At 43.5% G+C, this 25634-nt stretch overlaps 1 protein-coding gene across 4 annotated transcripts; it reads right to left on the bottom strand.

Annotated features, from left to right (window-relative positions):
• Nucleotides 1-3759: 3759 nt before the first annotated feature.
• Nucleotides 3760-25101, bottom strand: LOC122749308 (zinc finger protein OZF-like). Of its 4 annotated transcripts, none has more exons than XM_043995610.1 (5): nt 24815-25101; nt 23416-23630; nt 14030-14156; nt 12334-12429; nt 3760-6417 (listed from the first exon to the last, which is right to left on the bottom strand). In XM_043995610.1, the coding sequence occupies exons 2-5, from the start codon at nt 23446-23448 to the stop codon at nt 4910-4912; spliced, it is 1764 nt and encodes a 587-aa protein (XP_043851545.1). In that variant the 5' UTR covers nt 23449-23630; nt 24815-25101; the 3' UTR covers nt 3760-4909. The 4 variants fall into 4 exon arrangements, with proteins under 4 accessions (XP_043851545.1, XP_043851547.1, XP_043851548.1 ...); XM_043995612.1 differs by having other exon boundaries at nt 23416-23574; XM_043995613.1 differs by having other exon boundaries at nt 24985-25101.
• Between the last annotated feature and the right edge of the window lie 533 nt (nt 25102-25634).

Raw genomic sequence — 25634 nt, 5'->3', positions numbered from 1 at the left:
TGATATGTTTTCTAATTGTCATTATCTTTTATGAAACTATTGTTTTCATGTCTTAATTGTTTTCATGTCTTAATCTTAGATCAACTCATTTATTAGGAATAGGTTAGTTTCCACTTAATTTTTAATTTAGGCTTCCAGGTGCTTTATTGAATATAATTCTTATTGCATTATCACCCCCCCCCCAAGATGCATTTTATATTTTTGCTTGTCTGCATTTGTTGTAAATTTTTATGCCCTAATACATGGCCAAGTTTTGTGAAGATGCCATGTACACCTGAGAAATAAATATACTTTATTCTATTTTCATTCAAATTTCTCCAGAAGTCTATCACATCTAACTTTTCTAAAATTCATTTTCTTAATTCTTTTTTATTTATAGTCAGACTTATCTAGGTCTGAAAGGGGTGAAATGACATCCCTCACTAGTATAGTTTTGCTGTATATTTCATCCTGTAACATTTAACTTTTCCTTCAAGAATTTGGAAGCTCTGCCATTTGGTGCATGTTCAATAGTGATGTTAATTCATTATCTATGTATCTTTCAGTAAAATATACTTTCCTTCATTACCTTTTAAAATGAAGCCCATTTTTGCTATTGCTTTGTTTAAGATCATAATTGCTACCCCTGCCTTTTTTTTTTAACTTTCGCTAAAGCATAATATATTCTTCTCCAGTCTGCTATTTTGACTAGATGTCTAAAGGGGTTTTATTATAAACAATATAATGTTGGATTCACTTCTCTCATCTATCCAGCTATACTTTTCCATTTTATAGGTAAATTCTTTACATTTACTATTATAATTGCTAACTCTGCATTTCCCTCAGTCTTATTCTCTTCTATTTATCTTTCTGTTTTTTCCCCTCTCCTCTCCTCAAAGTTTGTTTTGCTTCTGATTATCAACCCTAACTTCCCTAAATATAATACACTCCCTCTTATCCCTCATTTTCTTAGCCCCTTCCCATCTCATTTACCCAACTCTGAGTATACACATATACGTACATACATACGCATACACACATACATACACGTGTATATACATACATAAATACATACATACACACATATATATCCCACTTTGAACCAGTTCAGTCTTCCCTCCATTGTAAAAGCTCTTCCTTGCACACCTTTTATATAATTTTCCCTATTCTTTCTCTTCCTTCTCCCTTTCTCACTCTTCCATTCTTCTTTTGATATCATCCCAGCACTTAAACTGCTCTAAGTAGGTGCCTTCTGTTTTAGGGTCTTAGGGTATACATGTAACATCTTCCCACATAGGAATGTAAAACACTTTGACCTTTTCAAGTCCCTTATAATTTCTCACTCATGTTTGTCTTTTTTATGTTCTCTTGAATTTTGTTTTTGAATGTCAAATTTATTATTTAGCTGTAGACTCTATGTGAATGCAGAAAAGTTCTCTATTTCATTAAATATCCATTCCCCCCCCCATGGGGTTATATTGAGTTTTGCTGGGTTATTCTTAGTTTTAATCCTCCTTCTTTCCCCTTCTGGATTATCATATTCCAAACTCAACAGTTCTCAAAAAGTAGTGGATGTTAAATCTTGTATGATCCTGATTCTAGCTTCATAGTATTTGAATTGTCTTTCTGGTTGTTTGCTATCTTTTCTCTTTGACCTAAGAGTTATAAATTTTGTCTAGATTATTCCTAGAAGTTTTCATTTTAAGATTTCTTTTAGGAAATGGCCAGGAGATTCTTTGCCCTCAAGCTATAAGATATCTGAACAGTGTTCCTTTATAATTTCTTGAAATATGATGTCTAGGCTCTTAAGGAAAAAAAAACCCAAAAACATGGCTTTCAGGTGGTCCAATAATTTAAAAAAATATTTCTCCCTTACCTCATTTCTGGTTGAACTATATTTCCTATGAGGTATTCACATTTTCTACTTTATTTTTTTAGTTTTTGAACTTCTTGGTTTTTGATGTCTCATGGAATTCTTAACTTCAAATTGAACAATTTTAATTTTTAAAGAGTTATTCTCTTCAGTGAAGTTTTGTACCTCCTTTATCATTTGACCAATTATTTTTAAGGAAGTTTTTTCAGTATTGTTTGTGCTTCTTTCACTATGCTGCTTATTCTGCTGTCATAATTTTCTTACATTGTTTTAATTTCTTTTCCCAATTTTTCCTCTACCATTCTTATTTGATTTTTAAAACTTAACTTTCTCCTTTCTTTATCTTCTCCCAAAATTCTTGTTCAGCTTGTGTCCAATCTTCATTTTTCTTTCAGGCGTTGTTTCTAGGTGTTTTCAAGTCATTGCTATCTTCTGTGTTTGGGTCTTAATCTACCCTATCACCATAGTAGCTACTTGTGGTCAGGTTCTTTTTATAGTGTGTGCTCATTTTTCAAGCCTATTCTCTTCATGTTAGAATTGGGCTCTGCTTACCATTGGGGTGGATATCTAGTCTGAGCTTCTGTCTTTTAAGTTAGGCTGTTTTGCTACTATAGGCTTGTAAGTTTTCAGTGCCTCCAAAATGGAGTGATTCAGGAAAAGGTCTGATCACTGCCCTCTTGGTCTATGCTCTAGTCTTTATACATGTAGGGCTCTTGGTCCCTTGGAACCTTGGCCACACCTCTCTAATCTGAAACTTGAACCACAAACTGGTTAATGGGTGACAGAGCTGCCAAATGTCCCTTGATCTTGTGCCCAATACTAGTTCAGCAATACCCTGGCATCTCTTTCTGACCAGGTGTACAATCCTCTTACCACCCCAGTGCTTCTGCTTCTGCTGCTGTTGTCTCCAAAGCCCATAGCCAATGCCAATTACTGTGCACCATGCTCCAAACTAGGTCCCATCCATATGTAGAGATCTCTTTTTATGACTTCCTATGATGCCCTGAGCTACAAAAATGATTCCCTGAGATTTTTATTGTCTCTTTTGCTCATTTGTTTTTTTTGTTTGTTTGTTTGGTTTTTTTTGCGGGGCAATGGGGGTTAAGTGACTTGCCCAGGATCACACAGCTAGTAAGTGTCAAGTGTCTGAGGCCGGATTTGAACTCAGGTACTCCTGAATCCAGAGCCAGTGCTTTATCCACTGCGCTACCTAGCCGCCCCCCTGCTCATTAGTTTTTAAGGTATATTTGTTTAAGTTGTTAAAAACAGATACATTGTAAGATCCAGGCAAGTCCACTCATACTATTCCACCATTTCCTCTCTTGCCTCCATTTCCTTTTGAAGTATGCAACCGATCTATTCAATTCTCAAGAGTTTTATTTGTAAGTACTTGAGGGACAGAAAGGTTGTTCTTTGCCCAGAGTTTTATAGCTGGAGAGTATTTGAGCCAGGATTTGAACCCAAATCTTCCTGACTCTAACCAAGAGCCCTTTTATTTCAACATACTTTCTTCCTCCACTGTTTTAAATATCAATTTGAATTATAAAAGTGACTGAACTGTCCATATATTTAAGCCAATGACTCTATTGAGACCATAGAATAATTAATCATGATGATGATGGTACTTAGCATTTAAATAGTGATTTAATGCTTATAAAGCACTTTATAGGTATTCCCTCATTTGATCCTAACATTAACTCTAAGAGGTAGATGTTATTAGTATATCCTTTCAACCAAAGGGGAAAACTGAGGATAGTAATCGGTTAAGTGATCTGTCCAAGGTCACATAGCTAGTGTCAGAGACTATAATTGAACTCAGGTCTTGTGGCTCCAGAAGCAGCTCTCTATTCACTGTGCCACCTACCATCCTAAAGAAATAATTTCAAAAATAAACATCCAATGGTTAACAAAATATTTATAACAGATTTTTTCCCTGTCAACAAAGAACAGGAAACAGATGAATATTAAATCAATTAGGGAATGACTGATGAAGTTATGGCATATGAAAGCTATGGACTACTATTGAGGAGTACTCAAATAGAGAAAAATTCATTACATTTATAAGGGTTCAATGCACAGTATGAAATTTGGGTTGTCTAATTATGTGTGTGATGGAGCAAGAGATCTTACCTTTTAAATTAGATCCATAAATTTTACCTTGTGTAATTTCTCCAAAGTGGAGTCAAGTATGAACTCCATGTAAAGGATGTCCCACAATCATTACTTTTATAAGCCTTCTTTCCAGTGTGAATATTCTGATGTCTAGGGACCCCTCCCTTCCAGCAAAAGGCATGTCCACACTGAACACATTCATAAGATTTCTTTCCACTACAAATTCTCTGATGCAAAGTAAAAGATGATCTCTGAGGGGGCAGCTAGATGGCGCAGTGGATAAAGCACTGGCCTTGGATTCAGGAGGACCTGAGTTCAAATCTGGCCTCAGATACTTGACACTTACTAGCTGTGTGACCCTGGGCAAGTCACTTAACCTTCATCGCCCTGCAAAAAAAAAACAAAAACAAAAGATGATCTCTGACTGAAGAGCTTCCCACATTGAGTTCATATTTAACTTGCATCCAGAATGAATTTTCTGATGTCTAAGGAGTTCTATCCTCCATTTGAATGTCTTTCCTCATTCATTAGAGTGATGATTTCTATCTAGTATGAATTCTCCAATGGGAAAGAAAGGATAACTGTTGCTAGGTTTTACCACATAGATTATATTCACAAGGTTACTCTCCAGTGTGGATTCTCTGATGTAGAGTGAGACTGGAGCTATGTCTAAAAGTCTTTTCACATAGATTACACATCATAACATTTCTCTCTAGTGTGGATTCTCTCATGGTCAACAAGACTGGAACTGTACCTGAAAGTTTTTTTCACAATGATTACATTCATAAACTTTCTCTCTAATGTAAAAGGTTTGGAGTTAAATCTGAAAGTTTCTCCACAATGATTACATTCATCAGGTTTCTGTCCAGTGTGGATACTGTGATATTCAGGAAGATTTTAGCTGTTTTTCCTCTCTTTGAAAGTTTTTCCACATTAAACATATTCTTAAGGTTTTTCTCCAGTGTGGATTCTCTGATGTTTAGCAAGACCAGACCTGCCTCTGAAAGTTTTTCCACAATGATTACAGTCATAAGGTTTCTCTCCAGTGTGGATTATTTGATGATCAGCAAGACTAGAACTACATCTGAAAGGTTTTCCACATTGATTACATTCATAAGGCTTCTCTCCAGTGTGTATTCTCTGATGTATAGAGAGACCAGAGCTCCTTCTGAAAGCCTTTCCACATTGATTACACTCATAACGTTTTTCTCCAGTGTGAACTCTCCGATGTATAGCAAGAATGGAGCTGCATCTGAAAGTTTTTCCACATTGATTACATTCATAAGGTTTCTCTCCAGAGTGGATTCTCTCATGTTCCAAAAGATTATAGTGTTGTCGGAAAGTCTTTCCACATTGATTACATTCATAAGGTTTCTCTCCAGTATGGGTTTTCTTATGTACAGCCAGATTGGAACTTCTTCCAAAAGTCTTTCCACATTGCTTACATTTATACGGTTTCTCTCCAGTATGAATTCTCTGATGTTTACCAAGACTAGAACTGCATCTGAAAGCCTTTCCACATTGAGTACATTCATAAGGTTTCTCTCCAGTGTGGATTCTCTGATGCTTAGTAAGATTAGAACTGCAGCTGAAAGTTTTTCTACACTGATTACATTCATAATGTTTCTCCCCATTGTGCATTCTCTGATGATGAGTAAGATGAGAGCGCTGTCTGAAAGTCTTTTCACATTGATTGCATTCATAAGATTTCTTTTCAGTGTGGCTTCTCTGATGTACAATAAGGGATGAGTTTTCACTGAAAACTTTGCCACATTCATGACACACGTGAGATTGTACTCTAGTGTGAATTCTCTGGTGGGAAATAAGGGATGACTGTCGCCTAAAGGCCTTTCCACATTGAATACATTTATGAAGCTTTTCACTAGTATGAAATTTCTGATGGTGAATAAGGGATGACTGTTGCTTAAAGGTTTTACCACACTGATCACATCCATAATATTTTTTTCCATTGTGAATTTTCTGATGCTCAATGAGCTTTGAATTACAACTAAACATCTCACTGCCTTCATTAGACATATAATGTTTTTCTCCAGTATGACTTTTCTGATGTCTAATTAGGTCTGAATTTGAGCCGAAGGCCATCTCACATTGATTACATTGATAAGGCTGCACTTCAGGAGGCTTCTCATGAGACTCAACAAGCTTTGCCTGTTCAGTAAAGCAGTCCCTATATTTTCTATCCTGAGAACAGCGATTCCCCGAGGTCCTTTTCTTACAGCGAATCAGGACTGAACATTGTCTGAAACTCTTTCCATCTTTATGAGATTTAGGACGATGCTTTTGCTTTTTCTCTGTCTTGACGTCAGAGTCACAGATTTCTCTCCTCTTGAGGCTGCTGTGCCGATCATTCAGGAATCTCGGCCGTTGTGATTTTTTCACAGAAATGCTTAGCTGCGCTGTGGTCTCCCTCATTTCAAGTCTCGTCTCTCCATCTGAAGGACACAAACGTGTGTGTATGTATATGTGTGTATACATACACATGGCCACATAAACATATACACAAATCTATACTCTTCCCTCCATTGACATAAAGTTAAATGATTTATTATCTATTTCCCTAGAGAAAGAGAAGAGTCTAAACTTAAATGGGAAGAATCAATCATTTGAAAATTCCATTAGCTCCCATCCCTGGGATGATTAAATGTACAAAGAACTTGACGTGCAATAACACTGGATCCTCACAACAAACCTGACACAGGCAGGCCCAGCAATCTTATGACATTCACAACTCAAGCCATGAGCTCAGAACAGTTGAGTGACCTGTCCAATGTCCCTACATCTGATGCTAAAACTCAAACCCTATGACTGGGAGTGCTCTGCCAACAGTATTAAATGGCCTTTCTCCATGTTCACTTGTTTGTATTTGTAAGTGTGTTTGTAAGTGTCCAGTGGAAGTAGGATGCTTGGAATGTCTTTAATATCATAGAGTATTGCTGCATGAGTATGAGCTATTCCCAAGTGAATAGTATGAGAAATATGCTATAAAAATTCATTTGAGTTCAGATATTTTTGAAATGTAAATTTGGTTGGATTAGGGGGGGCGGGGCAATGAGGGTTAAGTGACTTGCCCAGGGTCACACAGGTAGTAAGTGTCAAGTGTCTGAGGCTGGGTTTGAACTCAGGTCCTCCTGAATCCAGGGCCGGTGCTCTATCCACTGTGCCACCTAGCTGTCCCCAATCTATTTATTTTTTAAAATGTATCTTTGAATATTTCTGTTCCCTAATTTAAAAAAAGAAAAACCAATATCCTTGTAATAAATATGATAAAAAAGGAATCTATCCATTTCCTATGTCCAAAATTATCATGTCTTATATTGGACCTTGAGTCTCTTATGCTTCTGTCAGGAAGTGACAGTCTTCTGGAAGTGAACAGCATGCTTCACTATTAGTCTCAAAGCAGTCCTTCCTGTTTGTTGTTGATGAACCCTTCGGGGCTTCACAATGGTCTAAAGGGTTTGAGTTAAAATTCTTTAATGGAACATTGAGCAGAAAATAATTGCCCAATTTTATTATAAATAGTTTAAAATAAAAATAAAATTAATGTATATATATATATTCATTCCTCTGAAACAAGCAGCATGTACATGTTTCAGGCATAATAGTTTCCTTCTACAGTGATTCCAAACTGTCCATAATCAGGCATCCAATCCTTTTCAAGTTCAGGCAGTGACAATATCAAACACTGACTACTTCTGATTAAATGCAACATGTTTCTTCAGTTTCTCAACCTGACATCAAATTGTTTCCCAACAGCCAGAAAGATTTGAAATTCTTATGCAAACTGATCCCCAATGGATCACAGGCACCCACATAGGGTCATTTGCTTTCTGTCACTGCACCATAGCAGTTCCCTCATTCTCAGGTTATCTTGTAAGCACAGCTCATCAGTAGGGTAATCACCAGATCATGAAGTGACAAATATTTGCCCAGGTAGCAGGCTCTTTGAAAACCATGAGAGCATTACAAGCCATCTTGAAATTATCATTGGCTATTACAACTGTTCTACAAAAACAGCCCTTATCATGCCCTTTTCTGATTTGAATTTTTCCTCCATTAATATTATTATTCTTCAGTCTAACAAATTTTCAAAGAAATTGATAAGCAACACCATTGGTAGTCAGTTATTCAGAAGACTTTTTTTGTGAGAGTATGTAGCCAGTGTACCAGTTGTAGAAAGAATAAAGTTATGTCTGATAAGACTCTTTCCTTAGGAAAGTTCTTTTCTTTATAAACATTTTTTTTTAAACAAACAACCCAGGGGCAGCTAGGTGGCACAGGAGATAAAGCACCAGCCCTGGATTCAGGAGGACCTGAGTTCAAATCCAGCCTCAGACACTTGACACTCATTAGCTGTGTGACTCTGGGCAAGTCACTTAACCCCCCCCCCCCCCCCCCGTTGCCCCACAAACTATTAACCCTCATTGTCTTGCAAAAAAACCAACAACAACAACAAAACAACCCAAAGCAATATGTACAATTGACCTTAAGTACATTTATCACTTAATACACTGTCATTAATCAACACAAATCTTTTCTATAGTACCTAGCAATTCATGTTGTTCAGTTTGTTGACTGTATAGGGAGCCAAAAACAAAAAGTTCCCAATTCTCAGCAAGATTAATTTGGAAAATTCTCCTCCCATTTCCTACTTCATCCATGTGTGAAAAACATTTGGGGGGGGGGCAGGGCAATGAGGGTTAAGTAACTTGCCCAAAGTCACACAGCTCCTAATTGTTAAGTGTCTGAGGTTGGATTTGAACTCAGGTCCTTCTGAATCCAGAGCTGGTGCTTTATCCACTGTGCCACCTAGCTGTCCCATGAGAAATATTTTCACTTCATTCTGGTTATCAATCAAAATACAACTGGTGGCACAACAGATAGAGTACTGGGCCTGAAGTCAAGAAGACTGGAGTTCCAGAGATACCTCAGAAACTTTCTAGCAATAAGACCTTGGGTAAGTCATAGTATTTCTGTTTGCCTCATCTTCCTTATTTCTAAAAGGAAAATAATAACAGGACTGACTTCTTAGGATTCTCATAAGGATCAAATAAGTTGATATTTGCAGAACGTGTGGCATATATGAGCCACTATATAATTCTTGGCTATTATTACTAATTATTTTGACTATTTTCTCCTCAATTCTGCTCTCCTTCTTGAACTTTCCATTCTCCTGGTATTCACTTATGACCCTGTTGGACTTAATGTATTTTCACACCAAAATACTTTCTTTTGTGTGGATCAGCTAAGATCGAAGCTCATGAGCTGTTGCTTCTTCCAAAATCATCCTGTTTGAATACTGGATTGTGAGCTCCTGAATATCAGGGACTGGATGTTGCCTTTCCCCAGAGATTAGCACACTGCCTAGAACATAGTAGGCACTTATTCAATGTTTATTGAAAAACTGCCTAGGCTCAGGGCTTATACAAGCTCTAACTTCTACCTCAATTCCTAGAATCTACTCTCCCTCCATTGGTCAAGTGTACACTCTGGCCTCAAGTCTGATTTCTCTCCTTTTACTTCATTACCAATAAGGAGTTACCTTTATCTTGTTCTCATTAAGATGGCATCTGACCAGACCCAATACTGGAGATCATAAAGGCTACAGGACAGTCTCCTGAGAGACACCTGGGAGTCTTTACCTCCTAGGGTGGCAGTCACCTACACACATCTGGCCAGTGATCGTCCAAGAATGGAGACAAAGATTGGATCATAAAGATCAGGAAAGGAACTTGGGTTGATGACTTCTTTGAACCTTGGATGAGTTCTAGGGAAGACACTGTCTCTGACACCTACTGATGTACTGCTGAATGGAGAGAAAGAAAATGGTGAAGCCAGGTTGCCTGGATGCACTACAAATCTAGTGTGTAATTTAAGATTCTAAATGTGGATTCTAATCTGTTCCCCCAGTTTTGGGGGAAACTGACTAAAATCACTGATAAAACAAGTTTAGGTTTTTAAGGGTTTATTGGAAAATAGAAAGAAAAAGATTGAGAACAGAATTCCAACAGCCTGGCATTCCTATCTTTCCTCAAATTTCCTGTGAAGTCCTCTGCTGCCACCACCATCAAGTCAGGAACCCAAAAAGCCCCAGAGCTCTCCACGCAGGCTCCCTTTCCTCCTTCCTGTCTCCTCCCAGACCATAGGAGGCTCCTCAAGTTGATTAGCTGGTAGCCTTGATAGACAGCACCCATGAGCAAACATCATTTCCTGACGCCAAGGAAAAGCCACAATGCCTCTGAGGCATTTTCCTCATGGTGGAGCTTTCACACAGCAAGTCTCCAGTAGGTGGCATCATTCCAATCATTACACTAGGCAGCATCATGGTAGCTTGGCCCCCACTCTGGCAAGGCAATCCTTTGACCCCTCCCTAAGTGGTCCCCTATCCCACTTATCATAGCAACTTTTTCAAATCTTTTCATTCCTCCCCAACCATCCCTTATGGCTTGCTCCCACCAACCCTCTCAGCTCATGTTACACTGAAACAATTGGACATTTGCCCAGAGCTCTCTTACCTCCTCCCTATCTCACATAAATCAGATGCCTTCTTTTCCTCCTTTACCCCAGTATCACATGAACAGGGGTAAGGCCCAAGTGACCCCACTCCATCCCATCTACCCCTCCGGCATATTCCTTCATCTATGATCTCCGTGTTCTCCAATCACTCCTTTTCTACTGGCTCCTTCCTTACTACCACTAATGAAACCATTTCTCCCCAGTCCTCAATGAACCCTCACTTTATCTATCCCCAGCAGATACCATCCTACATCTCTGCTCCTTTTCATGGCTAAATCACCTAGAGACATGCATTTACCCTTGGGGTCCCCAATTTATTTACTCTTACTTCCTACAAAACTCTGCAGTCTGGCTTCATTGTTCAACCAAAATGCTTCCCCCCCAAAGCTACCAGTGATCTCTTAATGATTAAATCAGAATCCTCACACTCCTTGACTTCTCTGCAGCTTTTGACACTATCATTCTTCCCCTTTTCCCTCTAGGTTTTGGTGACACTCATCTCTTTGGGTTCTCCTCCTATCATGTCCAAAACGAAACTTATTATCTTTCCCCTAACACTCCCATCTTCCTACTTTCCCAATAATATCAAGGTCACTCTCCCAATTGTCCAGACTCACAGAATAGATGTCAGCCCCCTCTTCATCACTTCTCACATACTCATACCATCCTCTGTACCCCCATCTTCAAACTTTTGGAAAGGCTTGCTGATTCTACCTTTGTAACATCTCTTGCAAACACCTCCCTTCTGTACCAACACTGACAATTTCTAGGTTCAGGCCCCAATTACCTCATGCCTGAGGTAGTACAAAAGCCTGCTGTTTGGTCTCCGTAGATCAATCAATGCTCTACCTGGCTGTCAAATTCATCTTCCTAAAACTCCCATCCAACCATGTCACTGTCTCCTCAATAAACTGCTGTGGCTCCCTAGCACTGGAATCAAATAGAAATCAACTGGGCTCTTAGGGCCCTTCATCATCTGCCCCTCTCCTACCTTTCAAGCCTTCTTTCAGTCTTACTGCTCCTCCACGTATCCAGGAGTAAAGGCCTCTTTTCGGGGCAGCTAGGTGGCGCAGTGGATAGAGCACCGGCCCTGGAGTCAGGAGTACCTGAGTTCAAATCGGGCCTCAGACACTTAACACTTACTAGCTGTGTGACCCTGGGCAAGTCACTTAACCCCAATTGCCTCACTAAAAAAAAAAATTAAAAAAAAAGTAAAGGCCTCTTTTCTATTCCCTGAATGTGACAAACCATCTCCAGTGTCCATGGATCTCTTCTGGCTGCCCCTCGTGCCTAGAATGCCGCCCCCTCCACCTGGGTTCCTCTGAAGCCCCAGCTAAAACCCACCCTCTACAATAAGCTTCTTCCAATCCTCCTTAATCTAAGTGCCTTCCCCCTCTTGACTACCTCCAATTAAACCTGTATATGGGGAGTTTCACTTAGCTCCATCCATGTTGTCTTCCCCACTAGTCTGTGAACTCCTGGACAGCACTTAATAAATGCTTGTTGGTTTGATGACGGTCTAGGAAAGAGCTTGCGTTTCACAGCCTAAGCCTGTGCCTAGGGAAAGTTGCACGACCCAAAGTTCCAAACAACTGATCTTAGAGGATCAGAGCTTTATCTCTGGAAGGAAAGTGGAAGCCCATGGTGTCCAACCCTTTCACATCACTGATGGAGAAGTGGGAGCTCAGGGACTTGCCCAGCATTCCATTGCGAAAGTCTCTAAAAAAGAATGGCAAGTAGGCCTTTCTGCCCCCAAATCCAGAGGTCCCTTCCCTGTGACATGGAGCTACCTCTGGTGATAACAGCCCTCATACATCTCCTCTAACCTCACTCACCTGGACAAAGGTTGCTTGGGCCTTCTCCCTCCAGCATCCAAGGTGCTTCCCCTTGCTCAAAATGGGAGATCAAACCTTTCCTGAGAACTGGAAGTCCTGGCCATGAAGAATAAGGAAGGGATGAGGAAGAAGAGACACACGTGATTTAGTTCTCTTTAGGGAAGGGGACATGCAAGAAGGGTCACAGGATGGATCCCAGGGCTCCTCAAGGAGGGTTTCCATGGGATTGACTGTTGGGAGCTTTGGTGGGGGATGGAAGCCAATCTGGAATCAGATCTGTTTTCTTCACTTCTTTCACAGAAGGATGAGCTGATTCCATAGATTTTATTACCTAGAAATTAAGAAGCAGTGGTAGTGGGGTTGCTAGGTGGCGCAGTGGGGGTGGCTAGGTGGTGCAGTGGATAGAGCACCGGCCCTGGAGTCAGGAGTACCTGAGTTCAAATCTGGCCTCAGACACTTGACACTTAATAGCTGTGTGACCCTGGGCAAGTCACTTAACCCCATTGCCCTACAAAAAAAAAGAAGAAGAAGAAGAAGAAGAAGCAGTGGTAGTACAATGGAGGAAGACTGGGGTCTGGATTCAGGAAGCCCTGAGTTCAGACCCAGTCTCAGGCACTTATGAGTTAAGAGCCCCAGGAAAGCCACTTAAGCTCTGTGCGCCTCACTTTCCTCAACTGTAAAATATCATCTACCTCACAGATTTGTGAGGATCACATTAGCTAATATTTGTAAAGAAAGCTCCTAGCACAGGGCCTGCTAAGTGGATGTATCAATGCTTATTCCCTTCACTTCTTTTCCCACCATTTGCACTGGAATCCAGGAGAGGTATATTGGTATACTAGGCTTCTGAGGGTAAGACTAGGAGCAGTGAGCTACAACTTTAGGCATGTTAATAGGAAGAACAATCCAAAGACCAGGCCCAACCCAAAGAGGAAGGGGCTACTCTGGGAGGGAGGGGGTTCCTTTTACTGCCCATCTCCAGAGAGAAGCTGCCTGACCAGTTTTCAGAGATTTGGCAGACAGAATTCATGTTCAGGGAAAGGTTAGACTAGATACAACCTCTGAGATGACTTCCAACTTCAACACCAATTTGATCTTGTTGTTTTTTTTTTGCGGGGCAATGGGGGTTAAGTGACTTGCCCAGGGTCACACAGCTAGTAAGTGTCAAGTGTCTGAGGCCGGATTTGAACTCAGGTACTCCTGAATCCAGGGCCGGTGCTTTATCCACTGCGCCACCTAGTTGCCCCCCACCAATTTGATCTTTGACCTCAGGCTCCCTAGAACCAGTAAAAGGCAGCTTCAGGAGCAACAAAGCACACCCCTAGCTCCCTATCACCCACCAAAGACCTTCTGCAAGAAAACCCAGCAGCAGGAGGACCCTGCCTCTTGGACACAAGAGATCAGCACTTTGGCCTTTCTCATTGATAAATGCCAGAAAACCTGCACACTAGACCTATTTTTGTTGTTGGTGTTTCTGTTTTTTGTGGGCAATGAGGGGTAAGTGACTTGGCCAGGGTCACACGGCTAGTAAGTGTCAAGTGTCTGAGGCCGGATTTGAACTCAGGTCCTCCTGAATCCAGGGCCAGTGCATAATCCACTGTGCCACCTAGCTGTCCCCAAACCTGCACACTAGGAAGGGAATGAAGGCAGTCCCTGTGATGGTAGATTCAGATTTCCCAAGAAAAGTGCTCCTTACCCAGGGAGAGCAGGTTCCGGGCATTTTCCAGCATGACCTCCTTGTACAGCTCTTTCTGAGAATGGTCCAAGAGGCGCCACTCCTCGGGGGTAAAGTCCACGATCACATCCTTGAACGTCACCAAACCCTAAACCATCAAAGATGATAGGAATGAGAACTGAAAGAGACTTCAGAATTCACCTAGTCCAACCCTCATTCATTTTCAGGAGGAAACAGAAGCACAGAGAAGGGATTTTCTTGACAAGCACCAGAGCCAACACTTAGAACCTCAGTCATGAAAAGCCCAGTAGGATATTGAGAAAGCTGTTTATATTTGCAATTGGAATAAAAAAAGAGAAATGTGTTACTGGGAATTACTTCTCCTTATGGAATGAATCACAGAAATTGTCAGAGATAATTGTCAGATATATGAGGATTTCTGGAGAAGAAGGGAAGAAGGTGATGTGAAATTCCTCATCAGAACAAAAACAAAAACAAAAAAAAGAGAAAGAGAGAGAGTAAAGGAAAAGATCTAGTTTATTTCCTAGGTGGGTGAAATACAGTCTTACCTAGATGAAAACACAAAAAGCATTCTTAATAGATGTTAATCAGAATCTGGACTGAACTGAATAATATGAAACTTTCCAGGCAAAGGACAAAGGGCTACCTATTGTTATAGGTTGCACCATGGATAAAACCCTGGGCCCGATGTCAGGAAGACTTGTTCAAATCTAACCTCAATACTTACCATCTGTTTGACCCTGGCCAAGTCACTTAACACTGTTTGCTTCAGTATCTTTGCCTAGTATCTTCAGTATTTTTGCCAAGAGAACCCATTTCAAAAAAAGGGGTTGGATGTACATGAAAAATCACACAATACTGAAAAATGAGTCAACAACAATAAAATTGGTATATTGAGAGCTTGAGGTGGCTCTGGGTAGGATGTGTCATAGCCAAAATTTTTTATGCCTTTGCTGTGTGATTGCTTTCACTTGTTCATGGCATATATTCATTCACTCATTTGAAAATTTATTATGTAGAAATAAGAGTAACCAGGGGCAGCTAGGTGGTGCAGTGGATAACGCACCAGCCCTGGATTCAGGAGGACCTGAGTTCAAATCCAACCTCAGACACTTGACACTTACTAGCTGTGTGACCCTGGGCAAGTCACTTAACCCCCATTGCCTCACTAAAAAAAAAAAAAGAAAAAAAGAAATAAGAGTAACCAAGAAGGGGAAAGGGAGCTTCATTCATTAATAAAGGTAATATTTTATTAACCGAGGTTGGGTTTGATCTAATTCCTGAGAAAGATATTGCCAGTTCCCTTATGAGAAAAAAAGGATCTAAACATGCCCCCTCAGACTCTAGAAATAAGGAGAACAAGGGTCAAAAGAATGAGTTGAGGCAGACTGATGAATGGCATAGAGAGGTTGACCAGATCTGAAAATATGTTGATACTTGGAAGAGGTCATTTATTTCTCCAATCTACTGGATGCAGAACACATGTTTGGCCAGTGAGCTAGGAATTTGATGGTCTTCTGTGTCATTTTCTTCCATTTCCATTAACGTGAGATGACTCACTTCTTTTTTTTGGTGAGGCAATTGGGGTTAAGTGACTTGCCTAGGGTCACACAGCTAATAAGTGTTAAGTGTCTGAGGCTGGATTTGAACCCAGGTACTCCTGAATCCAGGGCCGGTGCTTTATCCACTGAGCCATCTAGCTGCCCCCAAGACTCCAGTGGATCCTCCATTTGGTTGACAAAGTAATTTTCCTAAATTGCAGGTCTGATCATGTAACTCCTCCACTCAATGAACTCCGATGGGTCCCTAGCACCTCCAGGATCAAATACAAACTCTCTTGCATTCAAAGCCCATCATAACCTAGACATCCCCTGGTATTCCAGTCTTATTCCTTATTTGCAGTCACCTACTCATTGATCCAATGGCACATGTCCTTCCTGCTCCAAGGAGAAGACACTTCATCTCTACTCTTGGGGTATTTTCTCTGACTGTCCTCCATCATTGGAATCCTCTGTCCTCATCTCTGACTAATGGCTTCCAGCCATTATTATTATCCATTGTGCCACCTAGCCATCCCTCAATGCATTTTCAAGAAAAAAACTATCCAACTTCTGGTGTTTAAGATAGGACCATCTAAGTGGTAAAATGGATAAAGCCAGGATGTGCCTGGAGTCAGGAAGATCTGAATTCAAATCCAGCCTCAGAAAATCACTAGCCATGTGAGCCTCACCATGTCACTTTGACCTGCCTTTGCCTGGGGATGATAACAGCACCTGGGCCCCAGGGTTGTTGGAAGGATCAAGTGAGCTAATATCTGTAAAGCACTTAGCTCAGTGCCCAGTACACAGTAGGTACTCTATAAATGCTTGTTTCCTTCTAGAATATCAACAAAATGATCAAGCCCTGACTTGTAGTTTTTGCTGATTTCCTAGGACTAGATGCTAACATGAAGCATTTAACAATCAGCTCTTGCTGGTTCATGCTGGGTCCAACACGTGCATAGAGTGCTGAAAGACTTTCAGGGAGAAAATAGCTGATTCCATTTAGGTTTTTGCATTTTGCTGTGTGTGCCCCCTACAAGAGACACAGGACCAGCTGCAAGGGAAGCTTCTCTTCAATGTCTTCTTTCCTTTTCTAATTGGTATAAAAAGACCCGGCGGTTAAATATCAAGTATTTACATCGGTCTTTGGAATACCCTCTCCCCCAATCTAGCCTAACAAGGAATTCCCTTGGAGTAAGTACCACTAGCCATTGCTTATCTATTTCCCCTAACTGATGGGACCCATTCTCCTTAACAAGCACACCTTTTTGTCTGTATAACTGGCTACAATATAATGAAGAGCCACCTAGTTTTCTTTTTCTCATGTAATGTATGAACAGCATTGCAGAACTGTTCATGATACAACTTCCCTTCAAGATCTGGTGGGGTGTGCCATACTCTCCACCAAAAGAAAGCCTGTTTCTGTGATTCCCACTGACTAGCTGGCATTATCTGGGGAAAGGGATAAAAAGATTCACTCAACATGAGCCAGATCCACCTTCCAAGAAGGAAGCACCTTCTGGTCTTCCAAGGAAATGGGTCATCAAGTCTGGCACAGAGACCGGAGTCAATAGTGATTGCTGTTATTCAGTCATTTTCAAACTTGTCCAACTTTTCACAACCTCATTTGGGGTTTTCTTGGCAGAGATGCTAAAGTGGTTTGCCATTTCCTCCTCCATCTCATTTTACAGATGAAAAAACTGAGGCAAATGTGACTTAACCAGGGTCATGCAGCTACTAAGTGTCTAAGGCCAGATTTGAACTCAGGAAGATGAATTTTCTTGACCCTAGGCCTGGCATTCTATCCATAGCACCTTCCCCTACCCCTAAAAAGAGTGATGGGAAACCTTTATTATGTAAGCATTGTCTAGAATGTGCTCTCTCTCCATCTATCTGTCTGTCCATCCATTTCTCTTTCTCTCTCTCTCTCTCTCTCTCTCTCTCTCTCTCTCTCTCTCTCTCTCTCTCTCTCTCTCTCTCCCCCCCCGCCCTCCCTCCCGCCCTCTCTCCCTCTTCCTCTCCAAATAAGAGCATCCAAGTGTCTTCACTAGTCTTCAAGATAATTTAATTTTTCAAAACATTCAAGAACCCAAAAGGGGAAATTGTACTCTGAAACTGACTGTCAATACCAGAAAGGAACTGGTCCTGGAATGGAAATGATGAGAGCCTTGGGGGGAAGTGACCAACCTCTCCTAGAATGAGAGACAGAGGAGGAGAAATTGGAGATAGACTGACATGAACTGGAGATTGGGAGGAGGCAGGTTTCAAAGAAAGGATAGGTATGATTCCAGGGTCCTCAAGTCCTGTAGGGAAAGTCAGCCCAAGAGCAATGAATGATATTCTAGTATTTAATCCTGAAGACACAACGGGAAAATAATCTCAATAAGAAGGAAGAACTGTTATCCCAGAGGACCCATATCAATGGAAAAAGAGCTCTAGGAGTGTGGAACTGTCCAGGAACAGAGCTTTCCATAGTCTAAGAATGACGAGAGAACAAAGCAGGGCTGCTGGGTTGTTTGTCATTGCATTGGGTAAAGAGAACACGTGGAATTTTTTTGCTCAAATACTGGAAAGGGAAATCCCAGTAAGGAGGGGATACATGCTCATTCACTTGGCCCCAAAACCAGGAATGATGTGTGTAAGTTACAGAGGCTCAATTTCTGAAAAATACAAACTAAACCAAGCCTAGTGAGAGGTGTCCCGGCGTGGAACAAGCTCCTTCAGGAGGTGCAAGCAGCTCTCCATCCTGGGAGGTCATCACGTAGACAACCACTTCTTGGTCCTAGCGGAAATTCATCTGGGGTGTGGGGAGGTGGCACTGAGGTCCCTTCTAACTCTCCACCTGGGAGCCACGGCAGCCTCAAAAGACAGATCATCCAGCATGAGAACAAGAGAAAGATGAAGTGAGCAGCATGGAGGGGTCACCTACAATGGGCCAAGCTTGGCTCAGGATTCAAAGGGAAAAGGGAAAAGGTCCTGGGGGAGGGGGGCCACTATAGACAGGGAAATAACTACCTATGAGAAGAGCTGGCATTCCTATAGCCCTTTGACACATGACACTGCCCCCACTATGGTACGGACCCTCCTCACCTCACACTAAGACTACTATAGAAGCTGCCAGGGGTCTGCCTGCCTCCAGTCCCTTCCCACTCCGCTCCATCCTCCATTCAGTCACTAACTTTCCTACAGCACAGGTCTGATCATGCCACCCCCACTACTCAATAAAGTCCAGTGGGTCCCTATTACCTCTAGAAGCAAATAGAAAATTCAAAGCCCTTCATAACCCAGCCTCACCAACACATAATCTTTGAGCCAGTGACAGCAGCCGCCTGGGTCTCATGTCCCAGCATATTCTCTGGCCACTCCCCACGCCTGTCTCCCTCTCCCACTCAGATTACTGACCTCCCTGACTTCTTTTAAAGCCCCAACTGAAATCCCACTTTCTACAGGAAGGCTTCCCCGGCCCCTCTTAATGCTACTGCCTCCCCACTGTTGATTATTTCCTAAGTATACTATATATAACTTGTTTTATATATATTTGTTTACATGTTGTCTCCCCCATTAAATCCTAAACTACTTGAGGGTAGAGACTGTCTTTGGCCTCTTTCTATATCCCCAGGGCTTAGAACAGTGCCTCCAATGAAATAGCCATTAGGAAATCGTTTGGACTGATTTAGGCTCACAAAAATTTTGATAAGTGGTGCTATTATCATCCCCATTTTTACAGATAAGGAAACTGAGGCAGACAGAGGTTAAGTGACTCATCCAGGGCTACCCATCTGCTAAGTGTCTGAGGCAGCATCTGAACTCAGTTCTTCCTAACTCCACACCCAGCTCTCTAACCACAGGGCCACCTGGCTGACGACAAGCCACATAAGAATACACAGATATTGTTTGTCCTTCCTTCTCAAAGAGGACCGTAACACCCGGGTGATGTCATGACTTGAACTGAATTGGATTTAAGTGAGGGAGGGCTGTGCAAGGTCACCAACCTCACTCTCTCCTCCAGAGCCATCTGGGTCAGTGGAAAGATACACATCTGGAAGACTGGAGTTGGCCCCAGATGTCTAAGGCAATTAGGGTTAAGTGACTTGCCCTGGGTCACACAGCTAGTAAATGGCACTAGGTGGCACAGTAGATAAAGCACTGGCCCTGGAGTCAGGAGGACCTGAGACAGATGTTTAATCTCTTGGGGAAGGCCCTAGCTCCTTGGAGATCAGAAAAGCTAGCTGAAAAGGGTATCATTTTTTTTTTTGGTGGGGCAATGGGAGTTAAGTGACTTGCCCAGGGTCACACAGCTAGTAAGTGTCAAGTGTCTGAGGCCGGATTTGAACTCAGGTACTCCTGAATCCAGGGCACCACCTAGCCGCCCCCAAAAGGGTATCATTTTTGCTGAGTCTTGAAGGAAGTCAAGCAGTCTTTATTTTTCAATTGATCCTAAACTTAATGACCACCCCCAAAGGGGGAAATATTCCCATAAACAAAGCAGAAGAGAAAGAGGATTGATTAAGGGTGAAATCAGGAATTGCTATTATGTTCGGCTTTTTCATAATAGTAAATAACAATATCAACAGGTTCCTTTCAGAGCTGTTTGGCTTGTCCAAGTATGTTTCCCAAAGTTCTGTTCCCTCCAGGGAATTTAAAAAATGCTTTCATGATTCTCTTTTCTTTCTTTTTTTAGGGGGAATGGAGGGAATCAGGGAAATGAGTGAGAGGAAGACTATCCCTAGTTAGAGGAAGCTGGTGACTCAATAGGTAGAATCCTGGGCTTGGAGTCAGGAAGATCTCATTTCAAATTCAGCTTAGACACTTGCTAGCTGTATGATCCTAGGCAAGTCACTTAACCACTCTTTGCCTCAGTTTCCTCAAGTGGGAAATAAATATAAGAATAACACTTATCTCATAGGGTTGCTGTGGGGATTGCCCAAAGTGGATTTGGCGGAAAATAGAACTCCCTCCGTTTTGTCAATTATTAAATTTCTTCTTTGACTAGCATAGAAAGTCTCCTTCAGGACCTCCCTCTCCACTATTATAAAGAAACTTCCTAAGACTTTGAAAAGTTCCTCAAGCAATTCACTGCCTTCCCTTAATCAGCTCAGAGAAAGCAAATAGTAGAAGCTTAACATTTGCTAATTAACTAAGAACCTACTATAGTCTTTGGTCTGAAGATCCTTTTCCATTGTGAGCATAAGCTTTCTTTTTCAAAAACTGTTGCCTCAGTTTACTTACATACATTTAATAATTCATGCACCAATGAGATGATTCATAATTATGCAAACCACTCAAGATTCCTTGGAACTGCAGGAAAACCTGACCTAACATATTAAAGAAATCCTTGGAAGGTGACAGAGATCCAACCTGGCAGGAAGACCAGAGACTCCTAAGAACCTTAACTAAACCCACTAAGGAATCTGTGAATTTATGAAACTTCCAGAGGACTTTTTAGCCACAAAAACCCAGGGAGCTTCTGATTTCTGTTTACAAATCAGGAAGCAGGGAATTAATCCAAATCAGCCTGACCAACATATCAATGAGGACATAAAACTTGACCATCCCGGGCTGCATAACTTCACTAATAATTACCTAGGCTTAAAGGTTTGAATGTACCCTTTACCCAAAGTTGTGTTTTTCCCCTTTCAGGAAAAGCTCCCCAGGCATACAGGATTTTGCGCATCAGAATAATAAATTGGTGCTTGGGGGCAGCTAGGTGACACAGTGGATAAAGCACCAGCCCTGGATTCAGGAGGACCTGAGTTCAAATCTGGCCTCAGACACTTGACACTTACCAGCTGTGTGACCCTGGGCAAGTCACTTAACCCTCATTGCCCCGCAAAAACAAAAACAAAAAAAATTGGTGCTTGTCTTATTTCAACTGTGTCTTACTCTGCTTTCATAAGAGCCATTAGCCCCTTACTCAGTTTTTCAGAAGAGGCGTTAGCCCCTTACTCCATTATTTTATGGGAGATAGCTCATATTTTGACACTTAGGAGTCTATTTTTCAAGTATTTTTTTTTTGGTGGGCCAATGAGGGTTAAGTGACTTGCCCAGGGTCACACAGCTAGTGTCAGGTGTCGGAGGCCAGTCACATTTGAACTCAGGTCCTCCTGAATCCAGGGTTGGTGCTTTACCCACTGTGCCACCTAGCTACCCCAGGAGTTTATTTTTACTTTATGACTCAGCTTACTGAAAATGGGAGAAATGATAGTGCTTACCTCCCAAGGAGGTCATGAAGATTTAATTAGACAATAATTGGGGCAGCTAGGTGGTGAAGTGGATAGAGCACTGACCCTGGATTCAGGAGGACCTGAGTTCAAATCTGGCCTCAGACACTTGACACTTACTAGCTGTGTGACCCTGGGAAAGTCACTTAACCCCAATTGTCCCACCAAAAAAAAATAATAATAATAATTGTAGTGTTTAGCACAGTTCGGGGCACATAGTGAGTGCTTTATCAATGTTGGCTGTTATTCTCTTGGAGACACACACCCAACACACACACATGAACACATGCCCACATGTACTCATGTATGGATACAAATGACCATATCTATACATAGCTCCACAAGGAAATACAAAGATGTGGCATCTGTGGAACTAAAGGGCACGGTGTCCATCCCCTACTGTCGGAGAGGGTCACCCTCCTGAGGGCACCATCCCCAGCTGGCTGCATCCTGTGCTGCCTTATTCTGTCTGTCCCTGGCAAGGACCCTGACAATTTTCCCAAGAGGATCAAGTGAGATAATATTTACAGGGCTCCTGGCACAAAGCAGACATCATATAACCAGCCCCAAGCTCCTTCCCAGTCTCCTTACACCTCAGTCCCCTCTGCCTCCTCTCTGAATCGGGGACACAGGCCTCCTGGCTGACCCTAGCCCTAGACCCTCCATCCCCTGACTCTGTGCCTTCCCCATGGCTGTCTCTCATAGCTGAGATGTCTTCCCTCTTCCCCTGGGCCTCCTGTCTTCCTTCACATCTCAGCTAAAACCTCGCCTTCTGAGAACGGGCCTTTCCTGGTCCCTGACACTGCTAGAGCCTTCCCTCTGAGGCTGCCTCCCATCTATACTGTAGAGACCTCCTGTGGACCCAGGAGCTGACACGTTGTCTCCCCCTTTAGACTGTCAGCTCTTTGAGGGCAGGGACTTGTTTTTCCTCCCTTTGTATCCAAGGAAGTTCTGCACAGCGCCTTACATAGAGTAGCCACTTTCTGTTTGTTGACTTGGTAAATGAAGCGGTAAAGGGAGAAGATTCAGAGAGACCTGGGGAAGCTGGCGTGAGCTGAGGCCAAAGGCAATGAGCAGGGGCAGGTGGACAAGCCCTGATCTGATGATCACAGTCAAGGACAAGAGCTGGGGAAGCCTTCAGACCTCTGCTCCAGGTCTGTCCAGACAAGACTCAGGTGTGAAGGGGTTTCCCTTAGACCTTCAGGGGCTACAGGGGAGAACTTGGCCAAAAGAAACAGGGGTTTGGGGGAAGGATGTGTGTGCGGGGAGGTGGCTAGGCATGCAAAAACAGAGCAAACGCACGGTGTCTACAGAATAGGGACTAATGAGTGAGGAAGTCATCCCTGTCAGTCACTTGTAATGAGGGAGGACCTAAAACACACACACACACAGCAGCAACTGGGGGAGTTAGTGCTCCAGAGGCCCTTGTGCCATGAATCAGCCCAAAAGGCCGCAGAACGGAGCAGGGCAGTGTGGTCACTGCTGCATTCAATTTCATGCCTATTTTTGTCAAACAATCCATAGGGAAGAAAGACCGCCGGCTTCCTGGACAATCCTCTGTGTCTATGGAAACAGCCTCATGGGCTGATGCTGGTTAAGTCTGTGGACAACAGACTGCACTCACCTGGGGTGGGGGTCTGTGGCTCCCAGGGGCCATTCCCTCTGGCTCCGGGCTCTCTCCTTAGACCAGGCCTAGGTCCTCTGCAGGCTCAGCTGAGAAGAATCCCAGAGGGGGAGGCACCTTTTCTCTCTCTTCCTGGGCAGGAGGCTGGTCTGCAGGGATCTTTACAGGGAGTGAGGTCCCATAGTAGTAACAAAGACCCTGGGCCTGGGCTTGCCCTGAGGGTGGAGGGAGACAGCAGGTGGGGTCAGGCTTGGAAAGGATGATGGTCTAAACAGGAGGCCTACTTGTCTCCCTCTCTTACTCCTTCTCTTCTGCCCCATCCCTCTACAGAGACCCAGGAGGGGGAAGGGGCTTTGGGATCCAGGATGGGATGAGACCAGTCAGGGCTTCAAGGAAGCCTGGGTTAGAGATCTCCCTCTAGTTCTGTCCTCCCTGCATGCCCTTAACCAATTTCAATCTCTCTCCCTCCCTTACCCCCCCCTCTCTCTCTCACACACACACACACACACACACCAAACTTCTTGCTCTAGGAGGGAGGATAGTTAAAGAAGGCTGAGGAGCTGAGGATAGGGCAGCTTCTAGGATGGGGCTGCCAGGAATGACCTGGGGAAGCCTGAGGTGCAGACACAATACCGGCTGGGATTCAGTTGCCTGGCAGGGGGTCCGAGGGCTCTGAATAAAGTGGAGGCAGGGAAGCAGGGCCTGGAGACACTGTAACAAAGCTGGGGGAAGGGAGAGGGGCCATCTGAGCAACAGAAGAGATGTAGGAGGGCGACTGAGCCTGGGAAAGCAGGATGATTGTGGGCCTGGCGTCTAACCAGGAGCTGGGGAGGCCTCCTGGGCCCCTCCTTTGGAGCTTAGATTCAAGGACCATTATCTTGGTCCCTGGAGGCAAAGTGGGCAGAGGGGCAAATGCCTGGATCCAGCACAAGAGCTGGGCATGCGTCCAGGTAAGGGAGGCCAGACAGGAGCTTTCGCCAGGGACTAGGTAGGTGCTGGGCCAAGGAAGCAGGACTCCTGGGTCTTCACAGGGAGCCGGGGTTTGTTGGCGGGACAAGTGAATCTCTGAACAGGAGCCAGGAGCAGGGAGACAGGACGCGTGGATCCTGATGGGCGAGCTGAAGGAAGTTCTCCTGGGTCCCCAGGGGGAGGCCTGAAGGTTAGGTAACGGCGACCCCATGGTAAAGCTGGGGGTGGCCCCCCAGGACGCTTGGGATGCGATGGGAGCCTGGACAAGAGGCAGGGATGGGGAGCCGGGATGGGGCGGCAGCTTTGGGAGGAAGGAGGCTCCTGGCGGCCCTAGAAGACTCAGCATGAGGTCAGACAAGAAGGATGAGACCCCAAGGAGAGGGCGGCAGCAGCAGCCAAGCGCTGCACTGACTTCCTGGCTCATACCTACCTAGGACCTGCACGCACGGAACTGGCTTCCGGCAGGCAGAACGATCGCAGCTCCAAGGGAAGAGGCAGCTTGATCTTACCCAAGAGCCCAGGCTCCAGGCAGCCCGCTCTGGGTGGGCATTCCCCGGCCCGCCAGCCCTGCCCCACACGGCGGAGACCTCAGGAACTTACTTCCCTTTCTTCCAAAGGCTCCTAGAGCCAGGACCTCAGCCCCTGCCTGCCTCTCCTCCCCGAGCCCTGCCCTCCATCATGTGGAATGATATGGCCACTGGAAAGAACCCTCTTCCACCCTAGACTCCTCCCAGGCCTCCAAACTCCACCCCAAGGCTGGAATTCCAGCGGGACCGCCCCCGAGCAGGCAGGTCATCCTCCTCCCACACCTCCACCCCTCTCTCCCTCCGTAGCCCAGCTCTGGGACTCAGACCTTCCCCCAGAATCTCCTGACGGTCTTCAAGCTCCTCCCCTGCTACACACATCTTCTTCCACGCTAGGACCCCGAAGTCCTTCTTTTTCTTTGCTCTCTTTGGGATGCAGACTTAGTCGTGGGATTTCTGGGTTCGAATATGCCCAGTTTGATAGCCCTTTGGGCACAGTTCCAAATTTTCCTCCAGAATAGCTGAACCAGGTCACAACTCCACTAACAGTGTATCAGCATCCCTATTTGTCCACATCCCCTCCAGGGTTTCTCTTTTTCCTTTTCTCTCATGTTAGCGAATATGATGGGTGTGAGGTGCTACCTCAAGGTTGTTTGCATTTGCATTTCTCTAATTATTAGTGATTTAGACCAGGTTTTCATGTCCCTATTGATAGCTTGGGTTTCT

The sequence above is a fragment of the Dromiciops gliroides genome, chromosome 3, assembly GCF_019393635.1.
Source record: "Dromiciops gliroides isolate mDroGli1 chromosome 3, mDroGli1.pri, whole genome shotgun sequence".
Classification (NCBI taxonomy): domain Eukaryota; kingdom Metazoa; phylum Chordata; class Mammalia; order Microbiotheria; family Microbiotheriidae; genus Dromiciops; species Dromiciops gliroides.
Note: the sequence above shows the minus strand (reverse complement) of the source record. Positions and strands in the feature narration are given on the sequence as shown.